This window comes from Branchiostoma floridae, chromosome 2, assembly GCF_000003815.2.
Source record: "Branchiostoma floridae strain S238N-H82 chromosome 2, Bfl_VNyyK, whole genome shotgun sequence".
Lineage (NCBI taxonomy): Eukaryota > Metazoa > Chordata > Leptocardii > Amphioxiformes > Branchiostomatidae > Branchiostoma > Branchiostoma floridae.
The window spans coordinates 9,855,620-9,878,696 of NC_049980.1; the positions used below are offsets into that span (position 1 = coordinate 9,855,620).

General features: G+C 41.3%; 3 protein-coding genes and 1 long non-coding RNA gene across 6 annotated transcripts; 3 read left to right on the forward strand and 1 right to left on the reverse strand.

The window, feature by feature from the left end:
* Positions 1-1,161: 1,161 nt before the first annotated feature.
* On the forward strand, positions 1,162-15,115 carry LOC118410549. 2 transcript variants are annotated; one of them, XM_035812311.1, is made up of 17 exons: positions 1,162-1,302; positions 2,460-2,768; positions 3,576-3,815; positions 5,036-5,168; positions 5,540-5,780; positions 6,219-6,447; positions 7,234-7,420; positions 8,279-8,462; positions 8,931-9,105; positions 9,246-9,385; positions 9,793-9,903; positions 10,390-10,527; positions 11,105-11,225; positions 12,262-12,347; positions 12,692-12,937; positions 13,223-13,438; positions 14,484-15,115. In XM_035812311.1, exons 1-17 carry the CDS (start codon positions 1,176-1,178, stop codon positions 14,865-14,867), a joined length of 3,267 nt encoding a protein of 1,088 aa, XP_035668204.1. In that variant the 5' UTR covers positions 1,162-1,175; the 3' UTR covers positions 14,868-15,115. The 2 variants fall into 2 exon arrangements, with proteins under 2 accessions (XP_035668204.1, XP_035668205.1); XM_035812312.1 differs by lacking the exon at positions 12,692-12,937.
* Positions 15,116-15,512: 397 nt separating this feature from the next.
* On the forward strand, positions 15,513-17,288 carry LOC118410093 (polycystic kidney disease protein 1-like 3). Its single transcript, XM_035811583.1, has 3 exons — positions 15,513-15,808; positions 16,498-16,605; positions 17,029-17,288. Exons 1-3 carry the CDS (start codon positions 15,545-15,547, stop codon positions 17,266-17,268), a joined length of 612 nt encoding a protein of 203 aa, XP_035667476.1. The 5' UTR covers positions 15,513-15,544; the 3' UTR covers positions 17,269-17,288.
* Positions 15,804-17,152, reverse strand: LOC118410095. Its single transcript, XR_004830522.1, has 3 exons — positions 17,014-17,152; positions 16,491-16,597; positions 15,804-16,371 (listed from the first exon to the last, which is right to left on the reverse strand). It is a non-coding gene; the product is annotated as an uncharacterized LOC118410095 (long non-coding RNA).
* A 587-nt stretch (positions 17,289-17,875) lies between the features above and the next one.
* LOC118410073 (polycystic kidney disease protein 1-like 2) lies at positions 17,876-22,670 on the forward strand. Of its 2 annotated transcripts, none has more exons than XM_035811554.1 (9): positions 17,876-18,036; positions 18,320-18,427; positions 18,818-19,031; positions 19,582-19,705; positions 19,900-19,965; positions 20,808-20,995; positions 21,162-21,232; positions 21,584-21,812; positions 22,432-22,670. In XM_035811554.1, the coding sequence occupies exons 1-9, from the start codon at positions 17,915-17,917 to the stop codon at positions 22,603-22,605; spliced, it is 1,296 nt and encodes a 431-aa protein (XP_035667447.1). In that variant the 5' UTR covers positions 17,876-17,914; the 3' UTR covers positions 22,606-22,670. The 2 variants fall into 2 exon arrangements, with proteins under 2 accessions (XP_035667447.1, XP_035667448.1); XM_035811555.1 differs by having other exon boundaries at positions 21,999-22,572.
* The last annotated feature ends 407 nt before the right edge of the window (positions 22,671-23,077 follow it).

The window sequence follows — 23,077 nt, forward strand, 5'->3', positions numbered from 1 at the left end:
AAAAACATTGTGCCATGCACCACAAGCAAACATCCAAGTGCTATGCCAGAGAACAGGAATGAAGGCCTCTTGAATCAATTAGTAATGTCACCAAATGCAGCATCAAATTTAAATGATAAAAAAGTGCAAGGTCTTGCAATCCAAAGCGCAATATGCAAGGACAAACAAGAAAAACAAACCTATCAACAGAAGACAGAGAGTCTTGCAGAACAAAGAACATCATACAAAGCAAAGAAAGCAAATGAGACCTGTGAGCAGAAGAAAGAACGACAATGCACATCCGGGACCTCTTCCCGCCTTTGGCTGTGGTCTCGCACCGGAGTTTCTTTTACGATTTTTATATCCGGCACACAGCGCACACAAGGGATACAATTCCGCCCACAAAAGTACGCCGGAAAATCCAATTATACCAGTGAACAAAGGTTTCCAGCCAACTTCCCATAGATTTTAGATATAAACTTCTAGTTTAATAATGATGCACATTTTACTGGAACACAACATGAAATTTTGAGGTAGTCCTTCCAAATGCGCCCCGGCCAGCTTTTTTTAAAAGCTTTCTTGTTTCTTGCAGACCTCAAAATTCGGCTAGTTGGTGGTTCAGTTGGAAATGAAGGTCGGCTAGAGGTTGCGCTGTCTGACGGTGACAACTGGGGGACGGTTTGTGATGACGACTTTGACATGAATGATGCGGCTGTTGCCTGTAGGATGCTGGGATACTCAGAGGCAATTGAAGTCCATTGTTGCGCACAGTATGGGGAAGGTATTGCTTTTCACTCACTCATTCACTCACCCAATCACTCAAGAACCTGGCTACCCACTCGCTCACACATACACCGAATAACCACTCACCTACCCACTTGCTTGTTCACTAAATACTCTCGAGCTCCCTCACACAAACACACTCAAGAACCACTCCCTACATACTTGCTATCCACTCACTTCCTCTGACTCACCCACTAACTAACACACTCAAAATCACTCACTCACATAACTGACACACATGAATAATGTAATGCTCAGGTCAACTCCAGTGATTCCATAGCACCGCAGTGCAGTTGTTGGAAGAACTGTTCTTTGTACTTGAGGTTATAACATTTATAGGATCACCCGCATAATTCCATGTGATACAGACATGTCTGTTGTGTGTATGGCTCACAGGCTTGGAGAACATCTTCATGGACAACATTGAGTGTACTGGGAATGAGAACAGCCTGTTTGACTGCATGTACCCTGGTTGGGGAGTTAACAACTGTGGTCACAGTGAGGACGTCGGTGTCATCTGTGGCAGCCCAGTTATCCAAGGTTCTCTGCAGGAAACAAAATAAACTAGAAAGGCAACATTTTTTAAAAAAATGCAGAATGTGGGCGAAGGGAAAAGAAAGCAAAAATCGCAAGAAAAGAAGCATCAAGAAAGCCAACATTTTCGCGAAAATGCAGCAAAAAAAATGAAAAAATATTATCTATCCACGGATTCGATCCCTTAGCGTTGGTTTACCACGCGTAAATAATACCACTGAGCCAGTGCTACAACACGTTACAGGTGCACGTTTTAACTGGTATTTAAATGTATTGCGTAGCTTGAACACGTCGGTTCACCGTTGAATTTGCAAGATTCCATGGTCCAATTTTCTGAAGATAATGTTTTTGTGTGAAAATTTATCAATCTCGTTCATTCCATGGCGGGCAACTTCTTCCTTGAGCGCCTGTTTGGTCGCCTCAGCTGCTATAGTATTATCAAACTGCATGCCGAATACCATTTTGTGTTCTGTGCGTTGATTGGTTCACCTCTGCGTACTCCCGAGACAGTCCGCGACTTTATTCCAATCAAAAAGCTGGAAACGCGGAGTATATGTTTACAGCTTCCATTTTTTCTGAGTTCTGATTGGCTATTATAAACTCGATGCCGATTGTGTTCTGTGCGTTGATAGGTTCACGTCTGACGTAAAACCGAGAAAGTGAGACCTTAAGCCAATCAAATAGCTTGAAACGTGGAGTACATGTTTACAGCTTCCATTCTTTCTGATTTCCGGGTGGAATATGCAAATATCTGAGGAAAAACTAAATGTGTGGCTTCGCCCACATAATGTGGCTTCGCCCACATAATTATGCCTCGTATGCTAACCTATGCAATGTTGTACAATGCTATGCTAAATGCTGACTATATTTTGGTTGTGATCATTGTGATAGAACACTGGGCTATACTGTGTACTTTATTTGAGAAAATACAGCAGTTGGCCTATATACTAATGCTACTTTTGATCAATTTTTTCATTTGGAAAATTGGTTCAGGCAAGTAGATTTTTTATGTGCTTGCCCGATAGGACAAGTGAATTTTAGAAAATTTGTCCAACCTTGGGGCCATGTTGGTCTGGTTAGCTATAGGCCACGCTTAATACCCTCAAACTGTGGGTATGGCGACAAAAGAGCTGAAGAAAGTATTGATTGTTGGCTGTTCACAGAATGGAGAGTGATCCTTCAGGGTGGAGGTTCGTACTATGGCAGGGTGGAACTGACTAACGGCGTGTCTTGGGGCACAGTCTGTGACAACAACTTTGGATCCGAGGAAGCAGATGTCGTCTGTCGTGAGTTGGGATTCTATGGATCACAGAGTTACCACCTAGGAGCACTCTACGGCCAGGGGACGGGCGAGATCGTGATGGACAATGTGGTCTGCAGTGGACAAGAGGAGTCTTTGCTGGACTGCCAGCACTCTGGGTGGGGAGTAACCAGCTGTACACACAGCCAGGATGTATCAGTTGTCTGCATACGTAAGTGTGGTTTATTTCAACATTATCAGCATCATCATTCATATAGTTTACCAGAAGAGCACATTCAGTTCCATTGGTGTCATTTTGTGTGTAACTGGATGTATAAAAATACAAGGAAACTTAACATTTATATATAGTTCTTTTGAAAGAGCTTGCATTTTGCCCTAAGTAACAGAAAAGAATTGTGAATCTAAAAAAAGTACATTATGATATATAATGAATATATCATCTTTAACATGTCAAGTGAGCTAAAATGTTTGGAGACAATGAACACTGCTTTGGTATTAGAAAAATGAAGGCATTATGATAGAAACACACCTAAGAAAACAGTTGGGACAGTCAAACCTGTATCATCAGTCACTTTTGCATAGCACCCACCTGGCCATAGTTGTCACTTTTTTGTCACTTCAAAACAAAATGGCCTACCCCGGCAAGAGGCATGACATCATTGTTATGGAGGTAAATTGTGATAGATTTATGCTGTAATACAGTATCGCTACATTCCTACATGGTTACACCTTGCAGCATATAGGAGCAGTGCCGATCTCCATTTCTTCACTCTTAGACCACAAAGGCCTCTACAATGGGAATGCAAGGCAAACACACTTCTGCCTATGCCATTCATTATCATCTTTGATACACTTTTGCATCAGTCATTTTTTGAAGTGGCAAAATTCAATATAATACCCCTTTCTTAGATTTTTCGACTAAACAAGACGGAAATGAGTGGTGCCCCTAAGGCATCAATAAAAAAGGGTAACTATGGGACAACTTTCAAATTAGTGAATATTTGTTTTTTATTTGCAGGTACGTGCCACCTCTCATCCTGCCAGAATGGGGCAGCCTGTACCAACGGCGACATCCAGGGACCCATCTGCACATGCACTGCACCATGGGAAGAAGAGATCTGCAATGGAACTGATGATCTACAAGACATTGACGAGTGTGTGAGCAGCCCCTGCAGAAATGGTGCAGTGTGCTTAGACAGATTCAACGGCTATCTGTGCCAGTGCCCTCCAGGTTACAAAGGCCTTCATTGTGAAACAGGTTTGTTATGCCACACCAGTGTAGTTCATTGGTTCATTTAGCATTGGGGACAGCAATAGCAGTGTGAATATGATTGTTATTCAGCACCAGGGACAGGGATGTTATTGTTATTGTGAATGTCTATTAGCACCAGGGACAGAGATTTCAGTGTAAATGTTATTCAGCACCAGGGACAGAGAATGTTAGTGTAAATGTCATTCAGCACCAGGGACAGGAACGGTAGTGTTAGTGTGAATGTCATTCAGCACCAGGGACAGGAATGTTAGTGTGGATGTCATTCAGCACCAGGGACAGGAATGTTAGTGTGGATGTCATTCAGCACCAGGGACAGGAATGTCAGTGTAAATGTCATTCAGCACCAGGGACAGGAATGGTAGTGTTAATCTGTCAGCGCCAGAGACAGTGATTTTGGTGTGAATGTCTGTCAGCACCAGGGCCAAGAATGTTAGTGTGAATGCCATTCAGCAACAGGATGGGAATGTTAGTGTGGATGTCATTCATCACCAGGGAAAGGAATGATACTGTGAATGTCATTCAGCCCCATAGGACAGAACTGTTGGTGTAAATGCCATTCAGCACCAGGGACAAAACTGTTAGTGTGAATGTCATTCAGCACCAGGGACAGGAATGGAAGTGTTAATCTGTGCGCACCAGGGACAGAAATGTTAGTGTGATTCATTCAGCACCAGGACAGGAATGTTAGTGTGAATCTGTCAGCACCAGGGACAGGAATGGAAGTGTTAATCTGTCAGCACCAGGGACAGAAATGTTAGTGTGAATGTCATTCAGCACCAGGACAGGAATGTTAGTGTGAATGTCACTCAGCACAAGGGACAGGAATGATACTGTGAATGTCATTCAGCCCCAAATGACAGAACTGTTGGTATGAATGCCATTCAGCACCAGGGACAAAATGTTAGTGTGAATGCCATTCAGCACCAGGGACAGAAATGTTAGTGTGAATGTGATTCAGCACCAGGAACAGTAACGGTAGTGTTAGTGTGATTGCCATTCAGCACCATGGACATGAATGTTAGAGTGAATGTCATACAGCATTAGGTACAGGAATTTTAGTGTGAATTTCAGCATCAGGGACAGGAATGTTAGTGCGAATGTCATTCATCCCCAGGGACAGTAATGCCATTGTTAGTGTGAATGTCACTCGTCATGAGGGACAGGAATTTTTCAACTTGGGAAAGGACTTTTGTTTTATGTTGCAGATGTTGCTGTTTTGGATTTTTATCCCTGCCCTACCCAGTCCTCAGCCTGCACCTTGCAAGATCCCCTCATCCCTGGTGTGACTACAGTTCACCGCTGCGACATTCAGACAGGAATTGCTGAATGGACCCGCAGGTACAGATTCACCTCAACAAGTTTTGTTAAGTTTCCTGTTGGTTCCTCTTTGTACTGCTCTTTCTTTCAGATGAAATGTGAACTGCATGAAGATTGTTTTCATCATAAGTTTTCTCAAGATCCTTATGATTTACTCAAAATCATTTCATTTCCATCCTCATGCATGTACTACTTATGATTCAACTTCACAGTTGGGAGTGAAATATTGTTATGGGCTTGTTTGTCCTCATGTGTGTGTACACGTGTGTTTGTGCATTACCATGTATCATCAGTGCTGCTATTTTTGTCTGAGACTGGAAGGATCCTAAAGCAACATAGGTAATGTGGTAAAGTCTGTCATCTCTGAGTACCTTGTTTAATGTATGTTTCAGGCTGACAGATCCCCTTACAGTTCTCCGTAAGGCGGACTTTGTCCTACACGGCGAAGCCTTGCCGGTATCGTGTGTAGACATGTCCGTCACAGGATATTCCTGGGTGATCTTTAAACGATCCACAAATCCAAACCATGTGAATGTGTTCACCCCCTTGGATGGCCTCAGGAATGTGACAACAAACAAAAGAGATCTGACAGTTCCTAAGCAGACATTGCTGCCTGGGACATACATGGTTCAGGTAAGAGCAGACTGAAACACAGTTTTTTTTACCTATAAATTTTCGAGATATATTATGGTGATTGAGAAATTCATTTTGTACATAAACAAGGCATATAGATAAAGCTTTTGAGCGTTTTTGAAAACATTTTTTCAGACCTTATGTGATTTATAGCTATTTCAGCCTTGCAGACAGGAGATCAAGAAGTCATGGGTTCAATTCCCGGCATTCCTGGATGGACGTTGTGTCATTGCACTCCTTGAGCGAGGCATTAATACAAGTTTACTCACTCCACCCAGGTGTAAAAATGAGTACCTGACTTTGATTGGGAATGTAAAAGGTGGTGGAAGAAGGAGGATGGGCTCTGCCTTCCAATGCTGTTCCTAGCTAGACACAGTGTCCTTATGGGCTTAAGTCGTCTATTGGACTACTCAACATGTATCTTTATGTTTTGAACAGTTCCAGGTCACCATAGTGGATGAGCTGTTGAGCATTACTACAGACTTTGTGCACCAGACGTGGATCCAGGTGGTCCCTACATCCCTGGTGATGACCCTGGGACCCTCCCTGGTTACTCAGTACACCCAAGGTGACTTCTGGGTAAGTGCTGAGGCATCATGGGATCCGGAAGGTCTGGTCCCCTCATCAGAACTCCATTTCACCTGGACTTGTGAGACAAGCGATGGAAGTAAGACAGTTGATTTCAAATACCATTGGGTTAACCCCGTGATATTGCATTCATTTCTTTGGATAGGGACGTTAAGCCAGCGGTACCATGTATTGGGGGGCTTTAGGTGTTAGCCGCAGGCATCAGACCATTTAAAAGAACCCAACACACCTTTATGCTACATGGCTAATTAAAGCACCATCTCAGATAAGAATCACTGCTTTACCTTATTGTTTCTTACTTATTCTTGAAGTCTGCTTCTTTCCAATGTTTTAAGCATCTTTAATATGTAGTATCCATACTTCCAAAGACTTTCATTCTCTATGAACCTAATGTATTCTGCATCTTTGATAATGATGTCATCTCATTTGATAGCACATGAAAGAAGACACTTTACTAAAAACTAACTTATTTCCTGTTCTTGGCTGCAAAAAAAGGTTTCTGTGTGTGTGCTGTATGGAAAATCTGATGGGAATTCCAATTTCATTTGTTGCATTTGAAATGCCACAATGCAATACAAAGAACGTAGTCTACACAATTGTAATCTGAATGCATCCTTTATTTTCAAGCATCTTTTTCTGTATGTTTTTGTTTGGTGGTGCTTTTGTTGGTACATTCATTTATTTTTATTATGGTTGTATTTTCTTCTGAAAAGTAAAAAGAATATAACTAGATAAATGAATGAAAAAAAGATATATTCTACCAAAGTTTTATTTAAAACAATCTGTATTGCTGCATATTATCTATCTAGATGAGAAGGCAAGTAAAGACACCTAACTCGATTTTTAATATGGCTACCATCCCCAGACAACTGTGGAGACGTCAGTGCTCTAGTCAGTGACAGCCGCCCGGGGGCTCAACATTACAGGACAAGTCAAAGTCCAGGAACAACCTTCAGCTTCACAGTTCAGGCTTCCTCTCCAGACAGAGTGTCAATCCAAGCATCACAGCTTGTCGTTTTCCAGGACAACAGGGCTTGTGGGTTGGCTATTCGGTGAGGACAAGCAGTCATAGATATAGAACTTTATTGCACGACAATTGTACCTGATACAATGTATTGCAACAACTATTACACAAAGTACAAAATAGAGGTATAGGATAAAGCTTAGCAACCTAGTTAACATAACAATATGGGCTAACATAATTCTTTAATATAACATTACAATGGAGTGGGCTAGTCATAAGTTACGGTACTCTTTCTAATAGCAGAGCAGTCCTTGATATATTTGCCAATTTTTGCATTATGGGAGTTCTGACATCTTAAGATATATACAAATCTGTGTTATCAAGTTTCTTGAAATCTGTTGTACTTGATTCGAGAAATATGAGTGCATGAGTATGTAACAGGGAATGCCCTAACTTCACATTCAAGAAAGTGACCTGTAACATTTACAGGTTCTAATACACTGGATGTAAGAGGTTCTTGAACAGTATGAAAGGCATTTATAACTTAATTGTTGTTAAGATTAATGTCACAGTACCCAAATTTTATTTGTCAAACCATACCACTTTCTGGCATGATGGAGCAGTAATAGCACATTAAAAAGTGTCTTGATTGTAAATCCTGCCGTTATACACAAAATTACCATGGTCATATATGTTCTCTGATACCATTTCCTGTTTCTTGTTGTTTTTTCTTGTGACCCTGTTGAAAGTGTATCAGGGTCTTAGCCATACCACTGGCACTAATCTGTTAACAGATATTGGATGGAGTTTTTGTATGTTTATAGGTGATACAACAGTATATCTATCAACTCAATATTTTGTATCCACTGGTCGTCTTTTTCTTTTATACTTAGCATATTGCACGGTTTATGTAAATACGCCTCTTTACACTCTTGTCTGACTACAGCTGCATCAGCAACTGTGATTGGTCAAACACAAACCCATCTGAGCCTCTAGTGCTGGAGGCTGTTCCAGGTGTCAGTGACTCTCCCTTGTATGAATGGTCGGTGGTGGAGCATCCTGGGGACTTTGGAGGTCTCCATATAATGAGTCGTGAACCTGCAGTTGTTATCACAAGCAACACATTTCATGTGAGTGTTCAGATATGAAGGTTGTTTGGTAGTTAATACTACAAAAGGAAGGCTTTAATTGGCTGCCTTGTTCTGTAAATTAAAGATTTAAGAAAAGATGAGTGTTCATAGAAGCAATTATAACTATACGGTTTTGCATCAAGTTTCTCTAAGTTCCAGCACTGATTGACTTAATTACCTTGCTCGGTTTTGCATTTGATTTCTAGAAGTAATGAAATTGAGTGATACTTTTTTCATACAGTTTGTATACAGATATGAATAATGATAATACATGCCTGTCATAGTACTTGCTTGAATGCATATCATGGTTGTATAGACTGATCTCATAGCCCCACCCACATCCATAAAAACTAAGACATGCACAACAAAAACATTGCAAATATTTGACGCACATGCAGCCACTGCAGCACTGCAGCTATGCATGTTATCATTGCTTGAGATGTTAGGATCGGTCTGTTCTTACTGCAGGTGGAAGGAACCTACAGTCTGCGCGTGGTCAACCTTAACCAAGTCTGCAGCAATGGCCTTGCAGTGTCTCAGTGGAAGTTCACAGTTCGGGGCGCCCCTGCTCTGTGGGACGAGACTCTGCCGACTCCCTGTGTGTTAGAACGTGCAGGGACAGGCGGATGTGTCTGCTGTGGAGGTCAGTTTATCATTAATTTATTGGTTTATCATTAATGGGTGGGACACCTCATCTATCTTTGCAGCCAGTTTACAGAACTATGTAATTACATTTTGTTTGCATGCACGTCAGACTTCAAATACTTTTTTTCATTGTTGCAGAGTTCATTCATGACCTTGGCAAAGTTTCCTACAAGTTTCGACGGATTCCATCTGTGGATGTGGAGAAGGGCAGAGTTCAGTTCCCACCAGACGAACCTTTTCTGGAGACACCGCTGCCATTGACACCTTATTTCAGCCCGGTAAGGGCCAGGCATACCTGATTGTGTAAGAGATGGCGGCCTTGTCTAATGCCCCGCCTCCCCTCCAAGAATCAGTCAAGCATGGTGCACCAAAGTACACTTCATGATATTTTGAGAAAATGAATGATGTCTTTTTGGGGCCCGGAGGGCAAAATCAAGTTGAAACCTTAAATGGGAATTTCCATTGAAGCTAGCTAGACCACCGGCAAAATTTACCCCTGAAAATGCAGGAAATTGCATTACAAAAATCCAGATTTCAAGATTTTGCCAGACCTCCTTAAGTGCTTAGCTCCAGGACAAAAGTTTCGCGGTGCTCTCCCACCCAATTTGCTGCCGCCACCTCTAGGTTGGGAAATGTGACACTAGCATTAGAAAGTAACACTATCTTTTTGAAAACTATCTTTAAGGTTCCATGGTACTGCTCAAGGTTCTTCCCCCCAACAGACTTCATCATGGAGCTGAAAGTTATGTCTGTAGATGGCAGAGTCTCAGCACTCAACATCACAGAGGGGACTGCGGTAGAAACTTTGTTTTTCTGTTCTCTGTTTTTCTGCTCTCTCTGTAACATTGTGCGTCGTAGAAGGCCTAGAGTGAATTGTAATCCCCTGCCCCTACTAAAAAATTAAGATTAAGATTTGTATAATTGAATAATTTCATATGGTACATACTTTTATTAGGTATTCAAACCAACCTAAATATACTCACTGGTGGTTGTTTGGCTAGAACTGTGCATCTGCCTTCTATTGTAGATAAAAAACTTGGATCGTCTGAAAAAAATCCTGGTCAACCCTTTCTTAGTGTCTGTAACAGTCTTCTCATTATCTGTTTTTATTTATCTCCAAGGTGGTTCAATTCATTCCAAGAGACCACCTTGAAGTGGCCAAAATGGCCAGGGGGCCTTAACATGTGTAGTTACTCCACCTCTGTATATAGAGTGACATGTATCTAACCTACCTTATGTGCAAGCATTAATTAAAATGTATTTCTCTTTCTTTTTCTTACAGGATGTTGGAGCACTGATTGATGGACTTGTTGATGTCCTGTCACAGACAGAGGTTTTAGACACCGATGATGTCACGGACCTTTCTTCCCTCCTCGCCATTAGTGCTGCCCAACCAGAGAAACTCTCCAAGAATTCGACAGTAGGACAGTTTACTTTCAATTGTGCATGAGAACTTGAGATAAGGCAAAACTTACAACAGAAGGAATTTAAATAATAATGATCCTTTTCTCTACTTTTTTGTCGCCATGACTTGAAAACTATTGTGTGAAAAAGTGAACTCCTTGAATTTGGAAACATACAATGTACATTGCCTCCTGATGCCCAATGTGGTAAGTTGGGGGGAAATTTCCTGTAACTTTGACATCAAAGTAGATCATTCTGTGTGACAAAAATCTTTCCTCGCTCCCAAAATAAGGCTTTCAAGTATCACTTCATTTCTGAAAGATTTGCAGCCCTTGCGCCTACTACAATAGCAAGTTCCTCCAAAGGCATGAAAGAAACAAAAATAACCATGTGCCTGCTCTAGATAGTGAGCCATGGCAACAATGCAGGGAAAGTAGCACCCATGGCCGAATGCAGAACACGCAGGTGATGCGTGTTCATGAATATCAATTTGAGCCTGATGATGTAGCACATGCATTACTCTCACCTCTTGAAGTTGATGTTCTATTGTTACCATGCTGATGAAAAGCTAATTTTTTATTCTATTATCTTAGCTGCTTGTTGCAAGAGGTCTAGAACTATCAGCAGAGACCATGAGGGCAATGGTGGATAACATCACAAATGGTAGCATCCCAGTGAAAGATATCAATGTAGTATCTGCCAACATCTTTACAGGTACAAGAAAATAAAGACATTTTCCTCCTACTGACTTCACACTGGTCCTGTCCCCGGTGCTGATTTAACACACTGATTGTCCTCCTACTGACCTCACACTGGTCCTGTCCCTGGTGCTGAACTTACATTCACACTGATTTTCCTCTTACTGACCTCACACTGGAACTGTCCCTGGTGCTAAACTTACATTCACACTGATTGTCCTCCTACTGACTTTACACTGATCCTGTCCCTAGTGCTGAACTTACATGCCTACTGATTATCCTCCTACTGATTTCACACTAGTCCTGTCCTTTGTGTTGAACTTACACACTGCTTATCCTTCTACTTCACACAGGCCCTGTATCTGGTACTGAAATCATACCCCCACTGATTATCCTCCTACTGACTTCCCACTGGTCCTGTCCCTTGTGCTGAACTCACATTCACACTGTCCTCCTACTGACTTTACACTGGTCCTGTCCTTGGTGCTGAATAAGCACACTGATTGATTATTCTCCTACTGACTTCACACTGGTCCTGTCCCTGGTGCTGAACTTACATCCACACTAATTATCCTCCTACTTACTTTACACTGGTCATGTCCCTGGTGCTGAACTCACATCCACACTGATTATCCTCCTACTGACTTCACACTGGTCCTGTCCCTGGTGCTGAACTTACACATGTGATTGTCCTCCTACTGAACTCACATCCACACTGATTGTCCTCCTACTGACTTCACACTGTCCCTGGTGCTGAACTCACATCCACACTGATTATCCTCCTACTGACTTCACACTGTCCCTGGTGCTGAACTTACACATGTGATTGTCCTCCTACTGACTTTACACTGGTCATGTCCCTGGTGCTGAACTCACATCCACACTGATTATCCTCCTACTGACTTCACAGTCCCTGGTGCTGAACTTTCATTCTCACTCATTGTGCTTCAATTAGCTTCACATTACATTCAACCAAACTTGTCTGAGTTCTTGCTGACAGGGTAGAGGCAAAAGCAAACTTGTGTGGTATAATTTCCTACCCATTTCTGTAGGGTTTACAATCCTGTTGGAGGCTACTGCAACCTCAGACGGGACTGAAGAGGGGACCAGTTTACAAGATGAAGAGACAATTGAAGCTGTGAGAATTATTCTTTTCAAATTTTTAGATATAGATATTATATCAATGGTGGGCATCTCTTGAAAAGAATCCTACTTTTGAATTTGAAATCGGTATTTTGAATTTGCTAGAAATCAGTCTTTTATCTTGTATTATGTTTTTCTTTGCAGTGTTCTTTAGAATGTTTTCTGAATATTTTACAGCAATGTTACATATCCATTGTATCTCAAACCTCCCCACTGTCTTTTGAACACCAGTACAAGCTGGTTTACTGCTCCTTACTTTAAGCCTTACATTTATACCAAGTTCTACTCCTTATGCTATGTCTTACATCTTATGCTAAGTCTAACATCTTTTCTTCACAGAACAATAAAACAGCCAGTGCTGCCTTTAAGGCAATCAGCAATGTCCTTCACATGTACGACACTCTGTTGCCAGACAATGGGTCTGCCACACTGGAGATGTCAGTGTTGCATGCCAAGGTCCATAAGGAAGTTTGTGAAGATGCTCAGAAAAAGGTGTTCACGGTCAACGACACCTTGTTTGTAGTCCCAGCATTCAACACACTCCTCGCCAGTGGTTGTGAGGGGGCAGATAGCTTTGAAGTGGAGGTGAGCACTTTGTAGGAATACCATTTTAGATTCTGCTTCTTCTACACTGGTACAGGGTGCCAGACATGTTAAATTGATCTGCATCACTGTTGCAGAAAATGTTTACAACTGCTTCCTATACATTTGAAGCAGGTTTGTGAAAGTTGCAAGTTTTAATGACTCTCAACTTTGTCCCAGATAATTCATGTGGTCAGCAATGAGGATAAGATGAAGGAGCTAGCTTACAGCTCTTCTGTTAGTCACTGCGCCATTTAGAATGTTTTCTCTTCTAAATAATATCTACAGGTTATCAACTCCGACTTCAATCCATTCCGATACTCCCCAAACTCCCCTGATGTGGGGTCGGAGGTGGTGGGCCTTACCGTGTGGAGGGGACGAGACAGACAGCCGGTGCACCACCTCCCCAAACCTGTGGACATGATCATCCCCAGGGACAAACAACACACAACAAGTAATGTGTACAAGCACACTGGCTGGATTAGAAGCATGGACGACATCACTGTGAGTTGTATCTATTACACAATTAAAGGGAGCGGTTTCTTATGCAGGGTAAGAAAAGAAGTTTTAAGAAATTAAACATTTTCATGTTCATCAAACAATTTTATGTTGTAGGAATTTGGCAAGGCATTGACAGAATTCGACCGTATACAAGAATCTGATATAAAACTTTTCTATCACAAACTTCATGTGACACTTACAGGCTGGATCAAAAGCATGGATCACAATAATTGCTGTGAATTGTATGTATCACACAGCTATAGGGAGAAGTATCTTACCATGGGAACGAGCAGGTCTTGGAGTCCTAATCTGAGAAACTAAACATTGTCACATTGATCAATTTGTGTTGTAAAATTGTTGGCATTAGACCTTAGACTAAGTTGGAGAATCTGATTGTTGACAAGAATATATGTTAACCTTTTCCAGCACAACACTAAGTGAATTTTATGTGACCCTTACAGAACTGTCCTAAAACAGCCTCAATTTTCTGCTATACACCCGTATACTGTCATATGGGTGCCAGAAGAGAAAATTGCCATGGTGACTCAATCCTATTTGGCTGCTGCCATTTTTAATGATCTAGGATGTATCCCATGTGACTGCAAGTTTTGTTCAATTTACACTAATGTACACTAAGTCTAGTGATTGTCTGTGTGCAGGTAACATCCCATTCCAGCCCTAGAATGCCAGAACTGCTGTCGATGTCACCATTCCACACAATTTTAAATCCAGTTTGAAAACCACTTGAGGGCACAATGCTCTAAACTGAAAATCACTGTTTTTAGTGGCAAGGGCATTGTCATGGGCATTGCAAATCAGTGTTAGGACACAACTTTTAAAGATGGATAGGAAGACCCGATGAGCATTACTCTACCTCAACTGAGGAAGGAATGTAAAGTGCCATTCCCAAGGACTTGTCATGTCAGGAAATCTAAAGTAGGGCCTATTGTTCTGAGCCAAATGGTCTAACTATTGTACCACATTCTCTTCACTAAGAAAGCAGAACTTAAAATCCAATGTATTTTCCCTATTTTATTGTTCTCTGTAGGTTGTCCCCTTCCGCCCCCAGACATCAAGGACTGTTCTCACAATCCTACTCAACATCACCAGCACCAGCCACCCAGACCTGGGCATGCCACACATGCAGCTGGTGTGGCAGCAGGCATTGGCACCAACTGCTGACAGCTTCAAAGCTGCAAACTGGACGACTGTGCTGCCTGCGCCACAGGCCCAGCTGTACACACTACAGCTGCCGCACACACACAACAATACAAACCTGACGTCTCACCCGTACTCATGGCTTCTGCCCTCTGAAGCTCTGAAGGTTTCAGAGTTGGACATACAAAACAAGACGACTTTCTACTTAGGTTTGTCTCTGTTTGATTTGCAAGTGTTTACAAGGAAATCAGAGATGGCAGATTACCCATACTGATGATCCTTACAACTCTACAAAGATAACAGTGTTCAAATGATGACTGGAAATGCTGCATTTTATTTGTTGGGAATCAGAGAAATACACCCACATAAACAAGGAAACACACACTCACACACAAATAGTCATGATCTGTGTGAAAAATTGGTATGAAGACATTTAAGAAGCCAAAGACAGAAAAAGGATGATACCACTTAGTTATTCATCACCATGCATGGTGCCTTTTCCCCAGGTGTAAGATATGCAGCAGAAGACACAAGCGCTCCTGTCAATCAGTTCATCACGTTCATAGTGTCTGTATTGGAAAGTGCATGTGTCTACTTTGGAGAAGACTCCTCCCACCTTTGGGAAGGTGACGGGTGTAAGGTAAGTTTGACTCAGAAAAGTAACATCGTTGACATTTTGATGATGAAGCAATGCTTTGAAATTGGCCTTATTCATCGGAATAATTACAGTTTGTATAAAGGAAAGTAAACAAAGAGTCAAACATTCATTTGTTTTATGTCAGGGAAAATTACTAGTACTTTTAAAACTTTTTGCTATTACTGGGTCGGGATGGACTCAGAACGTAGTGAATGCAAGGTGAACACTCTGCTCGGTACGTCATTGCACCAGTATACAGAATTTACAGGTATTTTCCCTAGTATGCTCCAAACTGCTGAAAGAATTAATGGAGGATGTCTGATTCTTTAATTTGCTGTTACTTTTTAATGTTGAAACAGGTGGGTCCACTGTCCAACACCACCCACCTCCACTGCCGTTGTGACCACCTGACCAAGTTTGCAGGGTTCGTCCCTCCCAATCCAATCAACTTTGACGTAGCGCTGAGTGCAAACATTACCGAGAACCCACTGGGGCTCATCGCTGTCCTGTCTGTGTTCGGTCTGTTTCTGCTGGGATTTCTCATGGCAAGAAAGGCTGACAGAATGGACCTCACAAAGGTTAGTTACCCTGCATTCCTTCAATTCTAAAACTTGAAAAAAAGTTCTATTACTGTTGTGACTGTGAAAGTCTGCCGATCTAAGAATGATATATATTTTGTTCTTAGTACACTTAGTCATGTACTAGCTGCAACTAAGTTTATTGCCACTCCTTTACATAATGTAACATTAGTTGTTTTTGTAGTTTGCATTTGTATAACATTTTGCTAGTTGTACCATAATGATTATGTATTAAGTAATGTTCTTCAGCACCAAGGACAGATACAGATTTCTGTCTTACTAGGTATGGTGTCATGTCTTATACTTCTGATCAACTTGTTTTCATTATTAACTGTTTTAATCACTTTTTAGTAACTATGCCTTCATAATTTGATAACCATGCTTTGTGTTATTGAACAAAAGTTGGACAGAAGCCATGGAAAAAGATGTACCTGTTACTTCTGCTATGTTGTGATGAAATTGGCAAGAATAAAGTGCTGATAACAGGATTGTAGAATAATTGTTCATTGAAAGACCATTGATCTATAGATCCTTGGAAATCCTTGGAGATCATTGTGACATCACTGAAAAAAATGTAGAGACGTGTCTCAAATTCTTGGATCTCAGAACAGACTCACTTCTGCGGAACCACAACTGTGTTTCCATCAACTTTAAAAAAAAAAGTTTTTCATTATCATCTCACCTTGTAGGTGGGTCTGACTACACCGACTGGACACAAGTTAAGCCCCAACCCTGACTGCCATTACATAGTCACCGTCTACACAGGCTTTCGCTTGGATGCCGGCACCACTGCGCAGGTATTGTAACGTTTGTTCAGGAATAGCATTGGGTACCATACTCATTATTTCATCAATGAATGTCATGGGCAGGTGTCTGAGTGAGGGTAAACTTATTATATAAAGGCTACATTGTACAGTAGTTCAGGAAAGCAATTCAATGTCAAAATGAAGCAAGATTGTTTTGAGGTCCATAAAGATCAACATCAAAACAGAATCTTTGGGGAAGGTCTGTACTTTGATACACATCATATAATCAGGAAGTGAACATGCGAATATGAAATCATGTTGTATGTGCAAGTTTTCTTGCCAGCCTTCTCTTTGCATCAAAGAGTTCAAACCTCTTGCTAATTTTTCTCTTTCAAATGCCTCTGAACCAAAAAAATAGATTGGTGTAACTTAGGTGTAAGCTTGGTATGATTTCCTCACCAATTTCAATCACAGGTTTTGCTCACGGTGTTTGGCTACCACGATGAGAGCAAGCCTTTGGCCCTGCGTGACGACAGACGTCAGCTTTTTGGAGGGGGCAGCATGGACTCCTTCCTCGTCTCCTCTGAGGAGCCCCTCGGACCGCTCACACACATCCGCGTCTGGCACGACAACGCCGGCCTCAGCCCTGGATGGTCTGCTTCATTTCATTTGACAATGTTTATCTTTACCAGTTGGGTACAACTCCATCTGTGATCTGTTACTCAGGTGTTCCTGGAACATAAAAACCACCGTGTAAAAAGACATCACTGAGCAGACTCAATAAATATAAGAGTAGAGGTAGCACACAGAAAGTAATGGTCTAAATAGCCCACATTACCAGTCTTTATCATGGAAGCTCGTCTATGCTGGTAGTAATCCTAGTGCAAAGCTAAACTTTCTTTCAACACAAAAGTCAGGGATCAAATTATTTTTAACGACCACTCAGACTTTGCCTTCTTCGGGATCAATACTGATGACCGACCACTTCAGAATGTAAACTCGCGAGAGTTACCGATGCAATTGTTCTGATGGCAAGTTTGACCAATTGCTGATGACATGTTGATAAAATCAAGTGTCTGTAACTCTCACAAGTTTACATTCTGAAGTGATTGGTCATCAGTATTGATCCTGAAGAAGGCGACAGAGGTCGTGGAAAATTTGATCCGTCTGTACTTTTGTGTTAGCAGTGATAATGCATGCAAATTTTGGGGCAAGCATGTAAGTACAAAATGATGATACTCTATCATCCATTTCACATATGAGATTGTGTAGAATCATTCCACACACCTTTATTGACCTATAGTTTTAGCTGAGAAGAACAAGTCATGTACTTTTGTTATGCTTTTCTGACAGAGAAGACATGAGATTCAGAGAAGTCAAAAAAGTTCTTAATAAACATATTCTAAATGGTTGCAGGTACCTGAATAAGGTGGTGATCCAACATGTGCGCTCAGGAAGGGCGGACTACTTCATCTGCAACAAGTATGGAGAATTTATTTCTATGACTGTATTACAAAAAGAAATTTGTTTAACTAGTCTAAGGGCTGAAATGTATCACAATGTACCATAATACTGCCACGTTTACTGCAATTTCTCAAGCGATACTAATTTGACAACTCCAGCGCTGAGTGGCAGTATGTTCTTCCTACGACAATCTCGCCTGCCCCAAAGTCAGGAACTGAAAACTTTTGACTTTGTTGTCTTTGAAAGCATCGTTATTGAAGCCTTTTTAAAAATGTTTCTCCTGTTTGTACTGTTCTCACAGGTGGCTTGCTCTGGATGAAGATGATGGCAGAATTGAACGCATGGTCTTTGTAGCCTCCCCAGAGGAGACAGCAGAGCGGTCCAACCTGATTAGTGAAAGGGCCACAAAGTAAGATGACATTTATGCAATTCAAATAATATATATGCACACCAGGCCTCTAAGGAGGCCAAAATCTAATAATTTCAAGGTCTCATAATCATAACCATCCTGGCTGAGGTCTTCTTGAATTATTCCGTTCATCTGCATACAGAACGTTTGAAACAATCTGGAGACTTTTTGAAATATAGTCTGGAGATTTTTCAAACATCTCCAGATTTTTTGCAAAAAAGAAATGTCCAGGTTTTTCGATTTTGGTGAAGCTTATTTGTCCTGTGCTTTTACAGTACTTACTGTGCAAAATTGTCATATTATGCCCTGAGGTTGATTTCACGTTATTCATAACATTGAACAGATTACATGGTACCTATTCAATTAATCTGAATGTTTACAAATTTTCAGGGATTTCCATGATGGCCACTTGTTCTACTCCGTTGCTGGCCGCCCCGCGCGAAGCCCCTTCACACGTTCCCAGCGCCTGGCGTGCTGCATGTCCACTGTTTACTCCGCCATGCTAGCCAACATCATGTTCTTTGGGCAGGGAGACCATTTCGACCCCCCAGAGCCCATCCGGATCATGGGAGTGGAGATAGAGCCTCCAATCTCCCTACCAGAGGTACGTGTACACACTCACATGGCTATTGATATACAGTCAAACCTTTACAGGTGACTACCTCTACATATTCACCACCTGGCCAATGTGACCACTTTTTGATTAGGCAATTTTTTTCCCATTTACACTATTAAACATCAAAAAAGTATCTTTCAAGTATAACAAATCACTACCTTACATAAACTTGTGCGTCTGTCAAATTATATCTTCTTGACATTATCTTTTATTATCATTGACATTGCTATGGATGGAGCGTTTTTCCTAATTCAACATCTCTCTGACTCTGGTATTCTTACAGGTTTAATTCCCAAGGGTTAGTTCTTACTTGTAGAGAGTTTTGATCACAATGCACCCGTGGGAAGGTTAAGTTTGGAAAGTCTTGAAAAGTTTTTAAATTTTATGACACACAGGTTTTTATCTTCTAATTCCAAACTACATGACATTCTCTACATAATTTTTAAAACACTGTGTTTCAAAGACCTGATAGCTGCATATTTTGTAATGCAAAGTGTTCAGGGTTTTTGTACAATTATTGCCACAATATTTTTCTCAGATCATGATCGCCATAGAGAGTGCGGTCATCGTCTTTCCGATCAACGCCCTGATTGTACTGCTCTACAGGAATGCTGCTCCTAAACCAAGCAGCACTCCAGCAAGAAAGCTTGATGACATGAAAGGTACATTTGTTAGATGATAAGTGATGATGTCATATGATAATAGAAACAATAGACCTTGTGACAGCATATTGTGAATTGATTTTTGAGATTAGATAAAATCGTAAATGTGAAGTTGATATGTACTTGCTAAAGGTGACATCTTCTCCATCAAGCTAACTTTGTTTTTAACTTTCAACTCAAACTGCTCCTTTTAGATGTCAAAACCCAAGACAATGAAAAAGGAAGAGGATGCCATCTGCCTTGGTGGACAGCAACAGTGGGTGAGTGCACAAACATCACTGCTCTCAGATTGGTTAAAGTTAGTCCACACCAACTTATTTTCTTTTTGTTTTCAGACAGTTGTAAAGCATGAATTGAGCAAGAGATGTACAATTTGACAGACAAAGCAAGTGTGAGTGCCGCAAGCAGGTAATACCTTTCAGGCTCAGAGTGTTTTCATCTTGATGTATACAATTTGTATTCCAGCACTGTCTTTTACAGATTAAGCTAATACACATGTACTGTATTCTTTTATTAGGCCAAAGCAAGTAAATTTTATGGATGACATCTGCGGGCGCATTAATTTTTGCCTGATTTCAGAAAAAAAAACAAGAATTTTTTTCTTCTGCAGGGATGGTCAACATGACGATAAAGTACCAAAATGAGCAAATATGTTGTTTTGTAGCCTAATAATTGTACTTGTAGAAGTGACACTTGGAAGAAACCCAGGGCTGTAGTTGTAGAAATGAAACTTATTGGATAGTTGTAAAAGTGACCCCAATATGGAAGCCATGAGTGTGGTTACCAACTTTGTTGGTGATGCCAGTCGACCACACTAGTGTCACTTTTACCTCACCAGTACATATCTTGAAGACAGGAATTAATGCCTAATTGTTGACTCTGATACCATGTTTGTCCCTTTAATTCTTGTTACAACATTCTGAGTTTATGGTGCCTATTTTTGAAAATGTAGCCATCTTGTTTTTTTTTCAGCCATCTTGTTTTTTTTGCCCTATCGCACTATTTTTGCAGTGTGCAGAGGATGTCATCCATAAAATTTACTTGCTGTGGCCTTATGCCAAATTAGATTTGGTTGATTCCTGAACTCTTGGAGTGTTTTCAGCCGGACTGCTGGCGTTTGCCGTCAGCTTTGTGGCTGCGTTCTTCACGGTCCTGTATACCCTCAGCTTCGGACGTGACAAGGCGCAGGCGTGGTTTACCGCCTTCCTCGCATCATTTGTAACAGACATGATCCTGATCCAGCCATTCAAGGTGCTGGCTATGGCTGTTGTCCTGGGGCTACTCATCCGGGTAACGATTTTTAATGTTTTTTTAATTATTTTAGTTAATCCTAACACACCAATTTTGTAAAGGTGTAGGGTAAAGCTGTATAAGACTGGTCTGTCATTTCAGAGTCGGACATTAAGTTTGCATGGCCTTAAGTCTAGCTTTTGACACGTTTGTGTTTTTGTCTCAGAAACCTACAACAGAGGACAACCCACCTCCTACAGAACCTACAGCTGAGTTACAGACTGTGGCTGAACAGGTGAGTTGATCCTTTGATCTAGATCATCATTTGGCAATCCTTGACGACCCAAAATGCATAGTGGCTGGTTAGACAGGTTAGATTGCATTTTGCATTACTGCATATTGAAGTCCAACTCCAAGGTAGGTTATTGAAATAAAAGCTGTCAAACTTTCATGATGAGTTGTTTACAGACAGAAAAATTAATTTTTTTAAACCTTCAAATGATACTAGGTTGATTGTAGTCATTGCAAGACCTTGGACAGAAATATGCTTGTTAATGGGACAGACATGCTTGCTCTTTTCTGGATTGGTTCAAAGGAACTCACTGGTTGGTACCGTATGTTCACAACTTTGTTCATCCATTGCCAGCCTGTTGCTAAAGAGGCACCTAGAGGCCCCCCTGTTGGTGAAGACCTGGCCAGAGACAGAGCTCACCGTATCAAGAGGAAGATGTGGCGTTGTACACTGAAGGAGATTGTGATTTACGGCACGTTCCTGTCCGTCCTGATGGTGATGTCCTACACCGAGAGGAGCAACTTGGCCTTCCACATGGACAACTCTGTCAGGAGAGCTCTGGAAGGTGGCAACTTATTCTCAAAGGTTGGTACCCAATAGATGATGAAATAGAATTATTGTATTAGATTCTAATACTGAAGACATAAAATCTTTAGATTTTCTATGTGTGGTACTCTGTATGTACAGTACATGTACTTTGATTTTATTTCTCTTACCAGGATTGCTCACCTAGTGTCAAAACACAGTGCTTTAGCCATATTGTTCTCAAAGGTTGGTTAAAGATTCCTGATAGATGATGGAGTAGAATTACATAGATGACATTAGATTTTATTCTTGAAATCTGATGATATTCTATATTCATAGTACTCTGTATGTTAAGTACTAATTCATTTCTCTTACCAGCCTGAGGATTGCCTACCAAAGTGTCAAAACAAAGTGACTTTTATACATGTATTGGGTCATATTGCTTTTACTTTCCAGTATTACGGCATGGATAGCATAAAGGAAGTTAGTATATACAGTGTCTTTTTTTACTAATTGCAGCCAATGTTACTAAGCTGCCATTGTTTGATACCTCTGCCTTGTGCTCAGCCCAGATACTGGCCACCTGCTGGTAGCCTCTTATGGCTTTTGAGGCTCTGCTTGGCTAACCATTTCTGTCTGCTTCCTCTAGTTCTCATGGTTGTCTGTTCTTGTTCCCTAGATATCAGATCCTGTGTCCTACTGGATGTGGCTGGAGCAGGACGTCCTGCCTGCTGTTCACTGTCCAGCCTGGTACAACGGGAGGTCATGTGAGGACAACCTGACTCTACCCGAGCACCTCACCCACGCCATCTCCCCCTTACATCTACGACAAGTCCGCACCACTCAAGGTTAGGTCCCTTTTGCAAACTAGCTTCATATTTCACTTCCTTACTTGTATTGACTTGAGGATGTGACTCAGTAACACTTATATGAACTAGAGTGCAGTGCTTTTGGTTTGGTTTGGTTTATTTAGATCTCCATTAGTGAAATACACTAGTCTTCCTGGAGTCCACATTTAAAACAATACAGAAATAATTAATGTAGTAGGTCCGAAACATCATGATTGAGACCAGTTCAATTGCTCACTAAGAGTGAGGACTAACTGCCCAATAGGCGAGGCAGGGGTTTGTCGGGAAAATTCCCTACCCTATCTAAGCTGGAATGGTTTGTTCCACTCACACCGGGAAGGGCCCCTACTCTTTTTGATAAGTGTAGCAGGTTCTTTTACGTGCCCATGGTGTGGCTCTCCCAAAACGCGGGACCTCCATTTAATGAATTATGGGAAAATGGAATGTTTGCCATGGTACTGAATTTGTGATTGTGCT